Raw genomic sequence first — 17,393 nt, 5'->3', positions numbered from 1 at the left:
TGTAAATATGACTACATATATATTAGTCTTACCTTTTAGCCTGTAAGATGAAAGCACATTATTGCATTATGTAATAAGGAGGAGCGCAGTGTCACAGCACAGGAGGTGGACCCACCATGCAAACACAATCTCCCCTCAGTCCAGCCTTGTTTTATTCTACACTCTATGGGCAACGTGGAGAAGTGCCCCTCTAGTCGCTTTTACTCGGGACCCCAATAGGCTGTATGTAATATATGTGACGGGGCGGTAGCGGGGAGCGCACTTGCAGCCAATGAACAGGACGATCTGCAATCATTCCCTGACATGAGTTGTACACTACCGGGCTTCGGAGGGGAGAGAGCCTAGTCAGTGAACCTCTCGCCGGCTTGCAGACTGTGTGTGTGCGTGTGTGTGTGTGTGTGTGTGTGTGTGTGTGCGCGCGCGTGTGTGTGTGTGTGTGCAGGGGGTGAGCCACGGATGACTGGACCGTCCGACCACCAAAAGAGAAATAATTGAATTCCGTGCAAGCTTCCCGCAAGGCACAGCTTGCGTGTCTTCATGGCGTCTCCACAACAGTCAAGGATTCAGTCGTATCTGGAGAGCAATAAGATCGGACCCTTGTTTGAGGTGAGTGCACTAGGTTATACTAGGTGATGTTACCAGTGTAGAGTATGTGGGGTGGTAAAGGGCGTGGGGGTGGTGCACACTTGGGTTGGATCTGCTTTAATCTGAGTTTTGCCTCATCATTTACCCGGTCACCTTATAGGAGGACTCACCACTCCTGGGCTTGTTTTTTGTTTTTTTGTTTTTTTTACAATCGAATAAAACTATCTCCATGGACATGTACAACTAAAATAGATAATCGTAAAGGGTATTTCTACTTTGGTTATTCCAGCGATAGGACTGGTGGGTGACATGCTACCTCTCTGAAAACGTCCCACTAGGCTGCTACAGGAGGACACCGCAGTAAAGTTGGTTTCATATTGGTTTGCTAGACGCGATATTGAGCCATATCTGAGGTAGATTGAGGACAAAACATATATATTTTCACCTATTAACCGATATAGCATCCAGCCAACATTGGCCATGATTTCATCACTTTATTATATTCGTGTTGTCTGACTTAACGAGCAGTCTTTTAGTCCTCAACAAGTTTAGCATCTCTTATAATAACCTCTGTATCGCTTTTAGCACTATTCTGCTTCATTACATTTCGAAAAAGCGTGGATAGGACATAGGGTAGTGGATAGGTACAAACCGTTTTTTGTAACGGTAGATACAGAAAGCACCACAGCAGGGTGGCTGGTTGCTTGGTTCTCAGCATGGCTTTAAAGCAGTCCCCCTGTAGGAGGAGGGCGTGACTGATCTGTTCTGCTAGAAGAATTACCAAAATACACCCACAATTAGACCATATATGAAGCTATGGCTGGATTACTCGGTTGTTTCTAAATAAATGCCTTTTAGTTGCAAAACCATTATAAACCTCTGTGTGCCTGTGTGTATCTGTGTGTGTGTGTGTGTGTGTGTGTGTGTGTGTGTGTGTGTGTGTGTGCGTGTGTGCCAAACCAAAAATTACACATCAGCACTTTTTGAAGCCTACTGCGTACATTTACATATCACTGTGTCACAGATGCATCAGACAGCCTGAAAGACACACACGCACACGCACACGCACACACGTACACACACACACGCACACGCACACACACACACACACACACACACACACACACACACACACACACACACACACATACAAAGCCCAAAGTATAGTAGTATCCTCCAGAAATGTGGCTGCTGTTTCAGCACCGTGGACAGCTACCTTTGTAGAGCATACAGTGGGACTACAGGGAATAGGTGCAGGCTAGGCTCTGCGTGTATTATGATGTGATGATTGTGAGGTCCAGAGTGCCCTTCTCCACCTTTCCACACCCTCCTAATTCAGATCCTAGTTTTTTATTTCTTTTGCCAACCCTTAGATATATACATACTATGCCGAAATCTATTTCCTCTCGTTCAAACACATTTTCTCGTTTCTTGCCCGTTTCTTTCCATCTCTACCTTCTCTAAAGAGCTGTCGAGTGAGAGTTACTCCAAGATCAGAAATTAGATTTACTCTAAGTGTTTGTTCACTGACACAAGCATGGGACAGTGATGAGAGTAGCAACCTTCATCTGGGGGGGGGGGGGGGTCTTGTGTTTGCACACAAGACATGGAGATATACCGCTGGGGCTCCAAGTGCACACACACATGTATGCCACCACAAAGCAATAAAACGTACACTATCGGCAATATCGCCCGGACGGCAGGTCAACAAAATAGACCTGGATGGGTGTCATCTATATTTGAAATGCTCAAATAGACCATTAGGGCGGTTTCTCTGCAATGTCTTGCAGGCAGGCAGGCGTCTGGTTTCTCCGTGCAGGACGGAAGTGGTGGCATTGAGTGCATATGAAATGTCCCACGGGTGTCGCCGTCCCTCCCTTGAGGCCGGTGTGGCTGCGAGGCTGGTGTCGATGAATCCTAAAAGGGAAAAGGCAATTGGAACGTACTTTCTCGGCCAAGATAACGTCACGTTGGTTGAGGAGGTGACGAGAGAGGTCAGCATACATCATTTATATGTTGTATTTTTTTTTTCTTTTTCCGGGAGGCGTATAGATGGTGTTTTGTGGAATTCAGAAGTGAAATTCACAGCTAGGGAGCATAGAACCACGTGGTACACACATGGACAGGACAGTTGGACTGCTGGTGTATAAATGCTGCGTGTTGGATTGCAGGATGGGATGGTCAACAACATATGTGTGTGCATCGGTTGTTCCTTTATTTTCGTCATATATCGTATATCACTGCCACGGAACTTTGCTTTGCATCAAGGCCTCTTCTAAATGACCAAGAAATCATAAAAACCTTCCTAAGGGACACAATAGAAATCAAGCAGAAGAGAGTCATCTGTCACCCCTCTGTGTGTGTGTGAAGGTGGACGTACTGACACAATACACATGCTGTCGGTCCGTTCAATAGACTACAGGATTGGCTGTGAGAGAGCAGTAGAGTACCTCCAAAGAAGTGAAGAGGAATTCCTGCTTCTTTATTGACTCATGCTTGACAGGCTATTAGGGAGGGACTTAAAGGCAGGAGGGTTATCGATTGGTTGATTGATTAAGGAATGCGATTAGCTAGTTGGCGGTCTTCCGGGGGAAGCCTCCCGACGATATTCAATGAACCGGTCAATATTCAGTTGTGTTTGGAATGCGGCTTTACCTGCGATTAGAGGAAATGAGCCGACCGGCTGAACCTTGCACCTCGGTTTGCACGGTTGTCTTCAAGTGATACTCTCTCACGCCCTGCGGTCGCTTAGAGCGGGCAATCACACTTTTGGTCCTGGCAAACTGGCAACACGGCTGCCACATCAGTGGAGCGGCACAGCAGGGTGTGTGTGGCGTTAGACAAAGAGCACTCATTTACTTACTGTGACGAGAGAGACACCGCAAATGATTACTCCTCAGTCGCGGCCGGGCTAATGAGATGATGGTTTCACACAGACCACTGAAGCCGTATCGTTGTGGAATAGCCTGTCACAATATTATAAGACAAGAAGTCATTGTGCGGTGCAATTAAATGCTATTTATATTATATTATGTTTTTTTTGCTGAATGTATGGCACTATAGGAGCAAACATTGTGAGTATTGAACATCAATCACGCAGTTTACTTTTATTTGGTATTAACAATTTGACAGTGATTCCCATTGATATTATTTAGTTTACCAAAAGCTTTGAGTTATATATATTAAAAAGATATCCTTCATCCTTTATGAAGGATTCATTTTGTTAGGGCTATGGCCTCATATTTTAACGAGGTCCTTTTATTTAACACGATAAATATCAACAGATCAATCAGTATTCCATTAATGTACAATTGAAGACTTCAAATACATAATTCTTCTCCTTCTAATCTACCGAAAACAACGGTGCAGCCTCGTTCCCGAGACCTTCTCGGGTATGACGGCTCTGTAACAGAGCAGCTCCTTACGTTCGCGCTGTTGCCACCCCTCCACCGGTTCAAACCCCTTATCTCGCAGCGCTCCTCGCCGGGATCTGTCAATCAGCGGTTTCTATGTAGGCCAGAGACCATGTGCTTCAGTCAGAGCAATGAACCCCTCTGTGCACAATGTGGGAACAAAAAAAAACAAAAAAAACACCCCCTAATTGCCCCATAATGTCGGAAACATTGTTGGGTTTCATCACCGGCGCCAACGCTCCTTTGATAGCCACTCTCAGAGTCCTGTTGCAGGCTGTTGCCTTGGCTGGTTCCTCGGGGGTCTTCATCAGGGGCCCCATTCACGCAGGCATCGAGCGTCAGCACTGAGCCTTTAATCACCACCTGCTTGTGTTAGTGAGTTGTGAAGCGCTTGTTTGGAGCACACACCCGGGGAGGATTTACAATCGAGCCATTTCCATTTACAAAAACACGGTTTAAGCCTTTACCGCGTTGGAAGTTAGCCTTTGAAGCTGCTTGATGCTGAAGCTTTTTTACTAGCTTTAGAAAATGTTTGACGGCGTACAGTATGGGTTGAAAGGTACCTCGTGTCGGCACCTTGTTTGACCGTCCAACCACACGTCATGAAGTCTGTGTTGAAGTCACGTTTTGAAGTCCTCCTCTTCATTCCAACATAGCATCTGACTCATGTCGTTCATAACATACCTACAGCCAGACCATCGAATGCAGATACATGTCATGAATGAGCAGGACGGGGGTTAGCCTGTTAGCATCTTGCTCAAGGATACCCACAGTACAGGTCAGTGCAGGTAGCTTGCGAACATCAGGGTCCAAACTCAGGAACGTTTGCATTGGGAGTCGAGCACACTACATGTGTGTGTGTGTGTGTGTGTGTCTGAATGTTTGCAATGGATGAAGGGTGGAATGAGTTTTTTTATGATTAATGAGGCACCTTACTGGAGTAGCTCTCCAATTCTGTTGTTTTGTAAGATGCAATGACAATAAAGGCGATCTATCTACACAACCCTGCCCCCACCCACTACCACCTACTGCTGCTGTTCGCCCAGCGAAGTGGAATTAAATGCCACCGTTGCCCCCTGTGGTGGAGGTCCTGGCCGCGGCGTTCCCCTGGGAAAGCGGGCCCTGCAATATCCAGCCTCCGCCGGTTCAAGTGATTCAGTGGTTTTCCTGTCCGACTCAGTGGGCTCTGCCTGGGTGATCCATGCATACACGCACGCTCCTACACTTGCACATGCATGGATGTTGTGTGTGTGTCTCACACACATGCACACACACACACACCCACACACACACACACACACACACACATGCTGCTATATACACACACACACACACAAGCACACACACACACACACACACACACACACACACACACACACACACAAGCTCACCCGCACACACTCACTCACTCGCTCACTCACTCAATCACTCACCCGCTCACTCACTCTTACACACACGCACAAGCACACACGCAAGCACTCACTCACACACTCACTTACTTACTCACCCACTTAGCACATACACAAACACATACAAACACTATATACACACACACATTGATGTACACACACACCCACACACTCACCCACTCCCTTTTCCTTGTAATTTATTGGAGGCAGTGAGATCGAGCTGCATATGCCTGTCACTGTAATTATGTTATCTCAGTGTGTGTGTGTGTGTGTGTGTGTGTGTTTGTAGGTGGGTCTGTGTGTGTGGTGGACCCCCTATCGCCTTGTGATTGACAGATGTAGATTTGTCTGTCTGGTCTTGTGTGTGTCTGGTGCCATCACACCCAATTACTAACGATTTCTAATTTATGAATCGTTTATGAATCGATCCCTTCAGTAATAAGTCCTCCACCTACATTGAATCAATGTACAGTTACTAATGAGGTTTAGTCTTTCCTTGCTACACCTGACTGCAGTACTGTACAGGTGTACTTCCTTCCGTCGTTTATGTTACATGTTCATTACTGTTGATCTGAGACTCAATAGAATGGAATAGAATACAACTTTATTATCCAGCCTGGGGCTGCAAACATACTTTTGACCTCACCTACATCATTGAAACTGTACATTATGTTCAGACTCATAATGCATACACATGTATCATGTCCCCAAACAGGATAGTGTAGTGACTCGTGGCAGAGAGACACCGGGTCCAATTGAAGACCACTCAAGATGCCTCCTAACGCTCAAACGACATGTATCTCCTATTCCCTGTTGCGTCGCTTTCAGATAAAAGAGTCCTTATCTTAAACAGCATTGTTTGATCGTTTTAAAGCAACGTGTTAGGCGGATCTGGTGTCGGGCTGCGATGCTGCTGGGATTAGCTCACACAGAGGGGCGCACGCAGAACCGTCACGTCAAAAAAGCTAATCAAAAGCTTTGCACCGCTGCTAAACTTCAGATACGTCTTGAGTAGCTACCAACCGCGCGCTCCTCCATTATACACACACACACACACACACACCGCACTTTGATATATTCCCCTAGTTTCCAGCCCCTCAAGTCTTCATTTTGTTTTCACAGAGCCCTTTGGAGTAAGTGAATACAGAAGCGGCGAAGGCACGCCACCCGCCAATGAAATCCATTTCAGGGGTGTTTCTGCTCCATAATTGATAAGGACACCTGGTGTGAAAATCGACGAAAACAGCCCCCTCCTGCTGTGTTGCCAAGAGAGTGGCGGAAGACGAACGGCGTTCGAGACGAAGAGAGCGCGATCTGTCAACAATTAAACGGACACCTTACACGCGTTGTCGTGCGTCGTGAAGGAGCTGTTGAGCTCTCGGTCGTAAAGAGAAAGACAGGGTCTCGTTTGGTATTCTTACACGTCCTTTTTACTCGCTTCTTAAGTCGGCTAACGACCGCATCGCGTGGAACGACCCGCGGTTAACAGGCCTTGACGTCGGCACCGTCGAGACGGGACACAAAGTGGCACGCACAACGTGTTTGGCTGAACGCCGGTCAACCCGGCACGCCTTTTGTTTCATAAAGACTTCTTTTTAAGGTTGAGTGATTAGTGTGAGATACTACTACTAGTACTGACTGCTAACACACACACACACACACACACACACACACACACACATTAGTGTGTGTGTGTGTGTGTGTGTGTGTGTGTGTGTGTGTTCTTGTGGGTGTGGGCGTATTATTATATAGTATTATTATATAGTATTAGTGTGTGTGTGTGTTTGTGTATGCTTCTGTGTCTGTGACTGTTTTTATGTGTGTGTGGGTGTTCGTGTGGGTCTGGCCGTGTGTGTGTGTGTGTGTGTGTGTTTGAGCTTGTTCATACATGGTTTGCATGCTCATACTTCTGTGTCTGCGTGCGTTCATGTCTGTGTTTGTGCTTCTGTGTGTGTGTGCCTGTGTGTGTGTGTGTGTGAGAGAGCTTATGCATACTTTATGTGTGTGAATGCTTGTGCCTGGGTGTGTGGGTGTGCTTATGTGCGTGCATGTGTGTGTGTGTGTGTGTGTGTGTGTGTGTGTGTGTGTGTGTGCATGCATAAGGGTTGTTCTTGTGTGTGTGAATGCTTGTGCATGTGTTCGTGTGCATACACATCTTCCTACGTGCATGCCTTTGCGTATGTGTCCATGTGTGTGTGTGTGTGTGTGTGCGGAGTGGGCGGTAATTGCAGGAGTGGTACGCACAGGAAGGGGCGTGGCGGTGAGGCTGCAGTATCTGTGGACACTAATGGAGTACTCATGTCCCAGCGTGGCGCTCTGCGGGGCGACTGCAGCATGTAATTGATAGTCACGCTCACGAGCCGGTGGGACACGCCTCCGTGCTTAACCCCACGCGCGTCTCAGACCACCGAGTGGTGCAGAAGGCGTTTGCGTTTCCCGCTAAGGAAACACCTCGACGTTCTCACACGAAAGAGGTGCCCTTTGTTTTTAGCATATCAATTTCAATCCTTTGTTAAGCTCCGTACAACTGCTCTGGAGGCATTAAGACGCCCTGTGTGTTTCACTTGATGAAATGTCGCATGGATGTGTTACGGTTGTGCAATGTGTTACGGTTGTGTAACGGCTCGCCTCTTTGGGGGGCTTTTTTGGCACCGATGGAATGGGTGTATGTGTGGTTGTATGCGTGTGCGTGTATGCGTGTGTGTGTGTGTGTTTGTGTGGGTATGTGTGTGTGAAATGTTTGGATCTTTTTTCCCCTCTTTGTAAATGTGGATCCAAATAAAAGCATTTAAATATGGGTATGTGTGTGTGTGTGTGTGTGTGTGTGTGTGTGTGTGTGTGTGTGTGTGTGTGTGTGTGTGTGTGTGTGTGTGTGTGTGTGTGTGTGCGTGTGTGTGTGTGTGTCTGTCCCAGCCAATGCATTGGGAGACATGAACACTCATGTGAGGTGAGTTCAGCTCTGGTGTTAACGTTCTTCTCCCTCCGTTTCCCTCTATGGTGAGTTAGAGAGACCCCCTCCTTTACACCACAGTGAGCCAATGGACCAGAGATGTCTGCAGGAACAGGGATGTTGAACAGGGATTGTAATTAGTGTGTCTGTGTGTCTGTGAGTATGTATGTGTGTGTGTGTGTGTGTCTGTGTGTGTGTCTGTGAGTGTGTGTTTCATTTCATAAGTAGAGGTTATGTTTGCTCGGGATCTGAATGTCGAACAAAGAGCAACCTCTCCTCTCATGTGCTGCCTGATTCAAGGTCTGGACCTCACCCAAACCTACACCCCCCCCCCCCCCTCCACCCCCCCTCTCCCATCTCCCTTTCTCTCTCACCCTCCCTCCCTCCCTCTCCCCTTTCCTTCTATTTCCATCTCGCTCTCCATCTCTCTCCCTCTATCTATTTCTCTTTCTCCCTCTCCCTTTCTCCCTTTCTCTCTTTCTCTTTCTCTTTCTCTCTCTCTCTCTCTCTCTCTCTCTCTCTCTCTCTCTCTCTCTCTCTCTCTCTCTCTCACTCTCTTTCCCTTGACTCATCTTCTGCTGTATCAGATGATCTCTCTCTCTCTCCCTGTCTCTGTCTCTGTCTCTCTCTCTCTCTCCTCTCTCGATATCCCCTTCCCTTCATCTTCTGCTGTGTTGGACGATCTCTCCTCTCTCTCTCTCTCTCTCTCTCTCTCTCTCTCTCTCTCTCTCTCTCTCTCTCTCTCTCTCTCTGTCCTGACCCTGTTATTTTCTCCAATAATCCGTCCTCCTGCATCCTGCATGAAGCAGGGCCTCACCTCGCCTTACCTCCACAGCATCAATTCTTTCATTGGGAAGAGGCAGCTAAATCAATAGAAGGCATTAGCCTCTCATACAGCAGGATAGAGAGAGGGAGACAAAGCCCAGCGAGTAACCAACCAGCTTTCCATCTTCGGCTGTTATACTTCTGGCAAGTATTGTGATGGCTGATGCAAAGACAAAGCTTTGTTTTTTGACCATCTGCTTTTCTCCGGAATATTCCTCGGGCGTGAATAGTCGAATGCTTAGGATTGATTTTTGCATCTGCATACACTGAATAGTTGGTGGGCCTCAAAAAGAAAAATTCGCCCAGCGTGTATCCAGACAAGGTATTATTTATCTCTCTACTACACCGCCAGTAGATAGTTAGGTAGATGGGAGGGCTGGTGGGGGAAGGGAGAGCAGTTCAAGTACAGCTTATATTGGACGTGGCGGGGGCTTTCTTTTAGAAACTTTCACTCTTTTACTGATTCATTGATTTATCGTCCACCAATGGGCTGCTGCCAAGTCATGGCTGCATCTGGATGCAGGGTCTGATGAGTTACAAACACGCACACATTATCTTTGTGTGGACTTAGCTGTTTCCTACATAGACCTTTGCTTATAAAATACATTACCATATGATTTAGTTTTGTTCAAAAGGGATTAGATGAATCACATTTTTTATGATGTAATCATCTTCTTCCATAATGTTCTTTTAACTGATTGATTCATCTATTTGTAATTGAATTTGTTGCTGTAATAGGTGCCTTTTGTTTTCTGTTGTCCTCATCTGTTAATTACAGACAGAAAGACTCTTCTTGCATGAGTAACCTTTACTGATCCACCACATGCTCCTCTTCAGAATTAGCATTATTACGGCAAGCTGCAAATAACAAAACCCAATTGTCCTTCTTGTATCTCTTGAATCGAGACGATACAACGTCTTTCAAATAGAAGGACAATCCCTCTGACCAATGTCCTGTTGTTGTTGATTCACAGACAGACCTGTCCCCCTTTGAATTCTTACTTGTGGTGAATACCAATAAACTTGATGTGTCTTCACGCCTCAACCTTCATGTTGGTGTAATAGACTAAGATCTCTATTACTATCTTCCTCCCTCTCTCTCTCTCTCTCTCTCTCTCTCTCTCTCTCTCTCTCACGCCTCAACCTTCAAGTTGGTGTAGTAGAGTAAGATCTCTATTGGTATCTTCCTCTCTCTCTCTCTCTCTCTCTCTCTTTCTCTCTCTCTCTCGTTTCTCTCCTTGTTGCTCCCGCTGTCTTTCTCCTGCTCCATCTCTCACTCGATCTCTCTATCTCTCGCTCCTTCTCTCTGTCTCTGTCTCAATGTCTCTCGCTCTTGCTGTCTCTCTGTGTGTCTCTCTGTCTCTCTTTCTCTCTCTTTGTGTCTCTCTGTCTCTCTCTTTCTCTCTGTGTGTCTCTTTGTCTCTCTCTTTCTCTCTGTGTCTCTCTGTGTGTCTCTCTGTCCCTCTCTTGCCTCTTGCCTTTTCTCCCTCTCAATTCAATTCAGAAAAGCTTTACTGGCATGGAAAATCAACATTTGCAACGCAATCTCACTCCGTCTCTCTCCCCTGGTGTGTTGCTGTGGTCGTCAAGGTGCAGCCTCACTCTGAGCTTGGTGCATGGCCTGGAGGGGTGGGGGTTGGGGGGGTGGGGGGGGGGGGGGGTTGTGAGGCAGTGTGAAAGACATGATTACTGTCTCCTTCCCCTTGGAGGTAGTCCTTGAAGGCGGCCGGGGACGTGGGCGTCTCTTGGCCGCCTGACAGCGCGTCTGTTACGAGGCACGGAGGAAACTGATCCTGTATTCCATGTGTGGAGCCTGCCTGCCGGCTGATGGACGGACTGTTGTCGTATCCATCACGGTGCATGTGGGTGTGGAGGAAGGTGTTTGGGAGCGTTTGCCTCAGGGATGACATCTGAATGGGTCCTCACTGTCCGGGTGTTGTATCAATCGTGACGCGGGTATGGGCGGAGGGGTTGGAGCGTTTGGGACCAAACGGGTCTGTCACGCTTGTTGGAAACATTGGATACACACACACACACACACACACACACGTGCACTTGAGTGGGTATGGGCGTGTGCGAGTGAAACGGGAGCACACGCGCGCACACATGCACGCACGCAAACACGCACACCGACAGACACCAACAGACACACACATGCATATACGGTATGTGTTTATATGATTATTAGGTATTAACAGAGTATCTGTGGATACCTATTACTATTTATATATATCTGTATCTCTATATATCGGTATATATATATCTGTATCTCTATATATCGGAAGTCATGTATTTGAAGTCATGAGAGCGAGGTGATCCCCTCCTTGTCCCCTTGTGATTGACAGCTGTCGATTCACTCAAACACCCACCTCAGACCTTTCCTCTCTCTATGCTCTCGCCAACAAGGCACACATTTTCATGGTAACCAGCGGAAAATGCACTTCCCTCTTTCCCCCCCGCCAAAATAAAAGCGTGTGGACGTCTCGAGGACTGTTCAGCCTTGTGCCACCAACCGCCGTTTATAGACCTTCCGTTGCCAGGTTAGCCTAATTGCCCAGCGGAGCAACTAAGGAGTAATTACCCCTTTCTGCATCTCAGCGTCGTTAGCGGGTCATAATTAAGAGAGCCTGCGTGTGTGTGTCTGTGTGTGTGTGTGTGTTTGCTGCCGCAACTCCCCGCCGTTGTTGGAGACTGCGGTGTTGCGCCGGAGGGGGAAGCGGGAGGGTGGGGGGGGATGGGGGGGGGGGGATGGGGGTGTTGTGTAACCACGTGATCACGGCTGGGCTCCTCTTCTTACGGGGACAACAGTGGCGTGGCTGAGGAGGCTGCATGGTGGACACCACTCCCAGGCCGCGGTGCAGGGCTGTGGGGGCTGCATGGTGGACAACACTCACCTTACATTCACGCTACGCACGTCCGATCTCGACGGATCTCATTGACTTTGCATGGGGCGCTCTCGAAATGCATTGTGGGTCCGTCCGTTCTCTCGTCGGCTCTGTGGCCCGCGTGAAAAGTTTAGAAATGTTCAACTTTTCGGGCAGCGACGGATCCCTCGGATCGCCAATCAGATCGCGGTTATGCGAATGCACTACTGTGCCGCTACTTGGACTCAATGAAGTCGCCTTTGTGGTACAACCCGGGAAAACACGTGGATATGTGAAAAAGCCGGCTACGGGATCCATTTTGCAATAACAACAACAAGCAGGAAGAAGCAGGAAAAAGCCGGCTTTAAGGGGGGGAGCGATTTGATTGTGTGCAGGCTGCGTCTGCAAAGACTACTCCCCCATACGTCAGACACGCCCTCGGTCGACGGACACATTTAGTGTGAACGTTAGGTCACAGCCCCGGTGCGGGGCGGGGAGTACTGCATGGGAGAGCGCTGGGAGACTTCTAGAGGCCGGTGTCTGATGTCCCGGATGAAATGTTGTGGGTTCAAACCCCCGTGCGTCCACTCTGTCTGTCTGACGCCTCACCCCTACCTGCTCAGTAATGACGTGCATCGGTTTGGATTGCTTTAACACGTGTCTGTGTTGGAACCTTTCTTCTTTCTCATTTCCATTTTTGAATTGAACTGTACTTTGTTCACATTTCTTAGATTGAATATATCAAATACAGATTTCCAATAATGTGTTTCAAATTGTTCATTTTCATTGTTGTCGTTGTTAATTTGGATCAAAACGTCTGCTACATAACTGAAGAAATGGTCAAATAGTACGTTTTACTAGTAGACTGCAGTGCTGCGAAGACTGCAGCAGAGTGACAAATAAATAAATAAGGAAACACAATTATCTCAGAGCACCAGTTTTGCAGTGTTGTCAAACACCCCTGACAACACTGTTTCCAGTGCTGGCAGTCTCCGATGGGTTGAATCAATGTTTTTCGGTTAGGTCACTCTCTAGTGTTTGCATGGAAACGGACACTTTCACCTTATCCAGCCTGATCGGACTCGCTGTCCAATAACAGAAGGAAGGGTGCTGTGTTTGCGTTGGGTGATGAAGTGTTTCCTCTGCTTCAGTAGTTAACTATGCTGCCGTGTCTCTCAAAGTCTTCCTTAATGGTCCCCCAGTTCCAGTATGTCTGCTCCAAGCAGGACTGTCCTCCACAATAGTTTACTGATTAACTCTCCTAGCAAACACTGTACGAACAAATGATGCCGTTGTTAAGCAAACACACCAATGCGCATGTGCACAGCCCCACACATACACACACCACACACACACACACACACACACACACATATCATGCACACAAAGACAAACAACACAAACACACACACATGCACACAAACAAACACACAGTCAGGTTCAAACACACACACACACACACACACACACACGCACACACATGCACACACAAACACACAACACACACATCTGTGAAGGCACACACACTCGATCACGCACAGACACGCACACACGCGCACACACACACACACACACACACACACACTTGTGGTTGTACTGTGTTCCTTAAACACTGAATTGGAGCAGAACGACCCAGTATGGCCCCAAAACGGTCATTAAAGTCGCAGCGTTCTGCCGCCCTGTCATCAGCTCTGTGTGATTGTTCTCTGTTGTGTTCTGCCTCTGTAGGAATTGATGACCAAATTGATAACTGAGACCCCAGACCACCCTATTCCTTTTCTTATTGATCACCTGCAGACCAAGCAAGGCAGCCCTGGCAGGCTACAGAGGACTCTGTCAGGCTCTGCAGCGCTTTGGGCCGACGGCTCGGCCGGTGGGTGTACGCAGCACACACACACACACACACACACACATGCACACATGCACACTTGCACACATGCATAGACATGCACACACACACACACACACACACACACACACACACACACACACACTTACTCACACACACACACACACACACACACAAACATGCACTCAAACACAAACATGCAAACATATGCACACACCAACACACACACACACACACACACACACACACACACACACACGCTCACACACTTACTCACACACACACACACACACACACATGCACTCAAACACAAACATGCACTCAAACACAAACATGCAAACATATGCACACACCAACACACACACACACACACACACACACACACACAGAAACACACACACACACACACACACACACACACACACACACACACACACACACACTTGCATCCACACACATATGCACACACATGCACACACACACGAGTACAAGAGCTACTTTATTGCACAGCTGCACAGGCTGCATTGTAACTATTTATTATTCCATTGTATTGCTATTCCTGAATGGTAATGTGGCCATTCTTAATGTCCTTTTGCTTTCTAGCGGAAAGCAAAACCGCTCGACGAGAGTGCAGGAACTTTGAGAAGCCGTGGCAGATACATCCTAAAAAACCCAAGAAATCTAAGAGTGACCTGGCCATGTCCAGTATATCCCCTCCTTCTCCAGAGTCCAAATCACGTGAGTATCTCAACCATTGTGTGACATTGCTGTATAGTTTTAATTTTAGTTCGCTGCTGTTCTCTTTCCCCGACTCGACTTTAAGAACACTCCCTGCGCAAACTCTGGTCTCTGGCTCATCTGGTATGGTTTATCACTTAAAGGGGAAATCCGGTGTAAAACGGATCTGGGATATGTTTACAATGATAACAAGTTTGAATGTTCGTTTGGGAGCAAAAAAGCGCCTATAGACCCATTCTTAGATTGTTTATTAAAAGGACATTCTATACAAACAGTACCATCAGTAGTTCACCCGTCGACACCATCTTGTTTTTAAGACTCGATAAGTCGATTGGCGAACACAGAGCTTGCGTGTAAAGCCTTACATCCATTAACAACACGTAAGCTCTGTGTTCGCCAATCTACTTAAAGTCTTAAAGACAAGATGGCGTAGTGTTGTGTATATAAAATGTTACAAAGTTATTACAAAGTTATCAATGCCTCGTCTTATGTTAAGCCCCTTATTATACTACCAAAGAAGTGTCGGGCTACTTCTAGCCTTGTAAGTGGTTTAAAATAGCGATTTATTTTTTACCACGAGACATGCCCTTATCATTCCAAGTTTATAGCGTCTTGGTAGAATCGGCTAAAAACAGCCAACTTAAGAATGTGTCTATATGCGCTTTTTTGCTCCCAAACGAACATTCAAACTCCCTGTGACACTGTCTTGTAACAGGACCTCACTGTCCAAGCTTCAGTGGTCCCCAGCCAGCCCCCTAATCGACCCTATTCAACCATTTAGCTACAGATACATTCATTCAGGATCAGTCCAGATCCGATTTTTCGCTCAGAGTGGCGTCTACTAGCCTTGTGAAACCATCCTGATTTTAACGTTTGCGCTTCGTGGTGATTATCGGTCTGGCCTTGGCCGGGGAAGCAATGGGCCGCTGCCTCACGTCGTTAAAAAGAAAACTCCAGCCAATCAGAGCTGACCATGGTGCTTTCCTCGCTCAAAGCAAAAACATCTTCCAATCTGAGAGAAGTCTTCCGTGCAGACACCTCTTCATCTTCCAACATCGTTATCCGGTCTAACTCAGATAAAACCGTTTTGTTTTTTTTTGCTCAGTATATTGCTACTCTTTCCTCCGCCGCCGCCGCCGCCGCCGCCGCCGTTGTGGTGTCAATGCGGCAGACCCCCGGCGCTCCGTATTCACCATGAAACGATGAGACCCGCTCTCTCTCTCTCTCCGCTGAGCGCTGATTGGTCCCCTCCTTCTGTGTGTGAAAAAAAAAGCTTTCAGCGGGAATGGAGGACAGATCGAAATCCTCGGAGAGAAACAGAGTGTGAGCTCGGCGAGATGGAGAAGGGGTCTCCCCGAGGCGAAAGCAGCGGGTCAAGCAGAGAGCGGTTGGCAGAAAGGCTTCGAAAAAAAGCACGAGCGCGGCTGAATAATTCAGCAGCAGGGCTCGATCCGTGCCAGAAAGTGAGCCTATTTCAGGACAGTGGGGGGGGTGGGGTGGGGTGGGGGGTGGGGGGGGGGTGGTGCGGAAGAAGTAGTTTGGAGGGTAATGGTGGTGGAACAAGAGGCAGGGACATGAGTGAGAGGGAGAGCTATTCACACGGACACGTGTCCCGGTAGGTGAGGGGATTTATCTGCCCGGTTTGTATCGGCCGCCCCGTGATGGATGGTTCTCTGAACCCGGACGTGTCTGCTGCTGCTGAGGAATGGGACGGAGCCAGCCAGCCTATAGACGGAGGAGGGTGCGGGTGCTTGTGTGTGTGTGTATGTATATGTATGTGTGTGTGTGTGTGTGTGTGTGTTAATGTGTGTGTGTTAATGTGTGTGTGTGTGTGTGTGTGTGTCTGTGTGTATCTATGTGTGTGTGTGTGTGTGTGCGGGGGTGAACGGGTTGGATCGAGAAATACAACACCAGAACTCAGTGTGTGTGTGTGTGTGTGAACCCATGTGTGTGTGTCTGTGAGTGTGGGTATGTGGGTCTGTGTGAGCCAGAACATCCCTCTGTCGCGGCGTGCAGGGAAACACCCGCACACCGAGACGCCTGTGCGTCCTAATCCTATCAAGTGTAAGCGAATATGGCGCACGCCGATTAGCATAGAATGTTCAAACGCCTGTTCTCTGTAAGAAGCCAACCGTCCCCTGGCTTATTAGCTTTATTCAGATACAGCCATGTCAGAGCATAAGACCATTAGATACGGAGGGAGTAGCCATCTGTCTCATGTACACTATGTAGGCATTCTTTATTGTAGAGCCTTGTGTCTATGTCCGTCTCGTTTCTGTGTTTCTGTGTTTTGGGGCAAATCCAATTGAAAGGTCAAGTACGTTACTTTACTCTCTCTCTCTCTCTCTCTCTCTCTCTCTCTCTCTCTCTCTCTCTCGTTCAATATGTCCGTCTCATCCCCTTCATGCATTATCCACTGAGTGTTAGAGGACATGGCATGTGGAGGAGTATGTGGGTCATTTTTCCTCCTCCTGCTGCTGTTCAAGAAGTTTCCAGAAGTGAATCAAACAGAATGTTACATCTAATGAGCCGCCCTCTCTCGCTGGGGTCCCCAGCCCCTCGCCCTGTTTCCCTTTTCAGCCGGTCAAACTCATCGGCAAGCCTTCTCCAAAAACTTTCTCCCCGTGCGTTCCCAAGAGCAAATACTGTGAATGCAAACACTGAGATAGGTGAATCAAAAGAGGTTGATAAAGACAATCGACCGCTTTTTAACCACTGTTGAAATAAAAGTGAGATCGAAAATGGAAACGTGGACTGCAA

The 17,393-nt window shown here is 47.6% G+C and overlaps 1 protein-coding gene across 1 annotated transcript in view; it reads left to right on the top strand.

Moving 5' to 3' along the window:
* Window positions 1-537: 537 nt before the first annotated feature.
* The window catches only part of cUnh8orf34 (chromosome Un C8orf34 homolog), a gene marked incomplete at both ends in the record, with an annotated part of 58,963 nt that continues 42,107 nt past the window's right edge, over window positions 538-17,393 (top strand). The window contains 3 exons of the mRNA XM_084475675.1: window positions 538-606; window positions 13,775-13,919; window positions 14,499-14,633. Coding sequence (XP_084331801.1) covers window positions 538-606; window positions 13,775-13,919; window positions 14,499-14,633 — 349 coding nt within the window. The remainder of the gene's footprint in view (window positions 607-13,774; window positions 13,920-14,498; window positions 14,634-17,393) is intronic.

The sequence above is a fragment of the Micromesistius poutassou genome (genome assembly GCF_964030765.1).
Source record: "Micromesistius poutassou genome assembly, chromosome: 11".
Taxonomy (NCBI): Eukaryota; Metazoa; Chordata; class Actinopteri; order Gadiformes; family Gadidae; genus Micromesistius; species Micromesistius poutassou.
The sequence above is the reverse complement of the archived record's forward strand: the minus strand, read 5'-3'. Positions and strand labels throughout refer to the sequence as shown.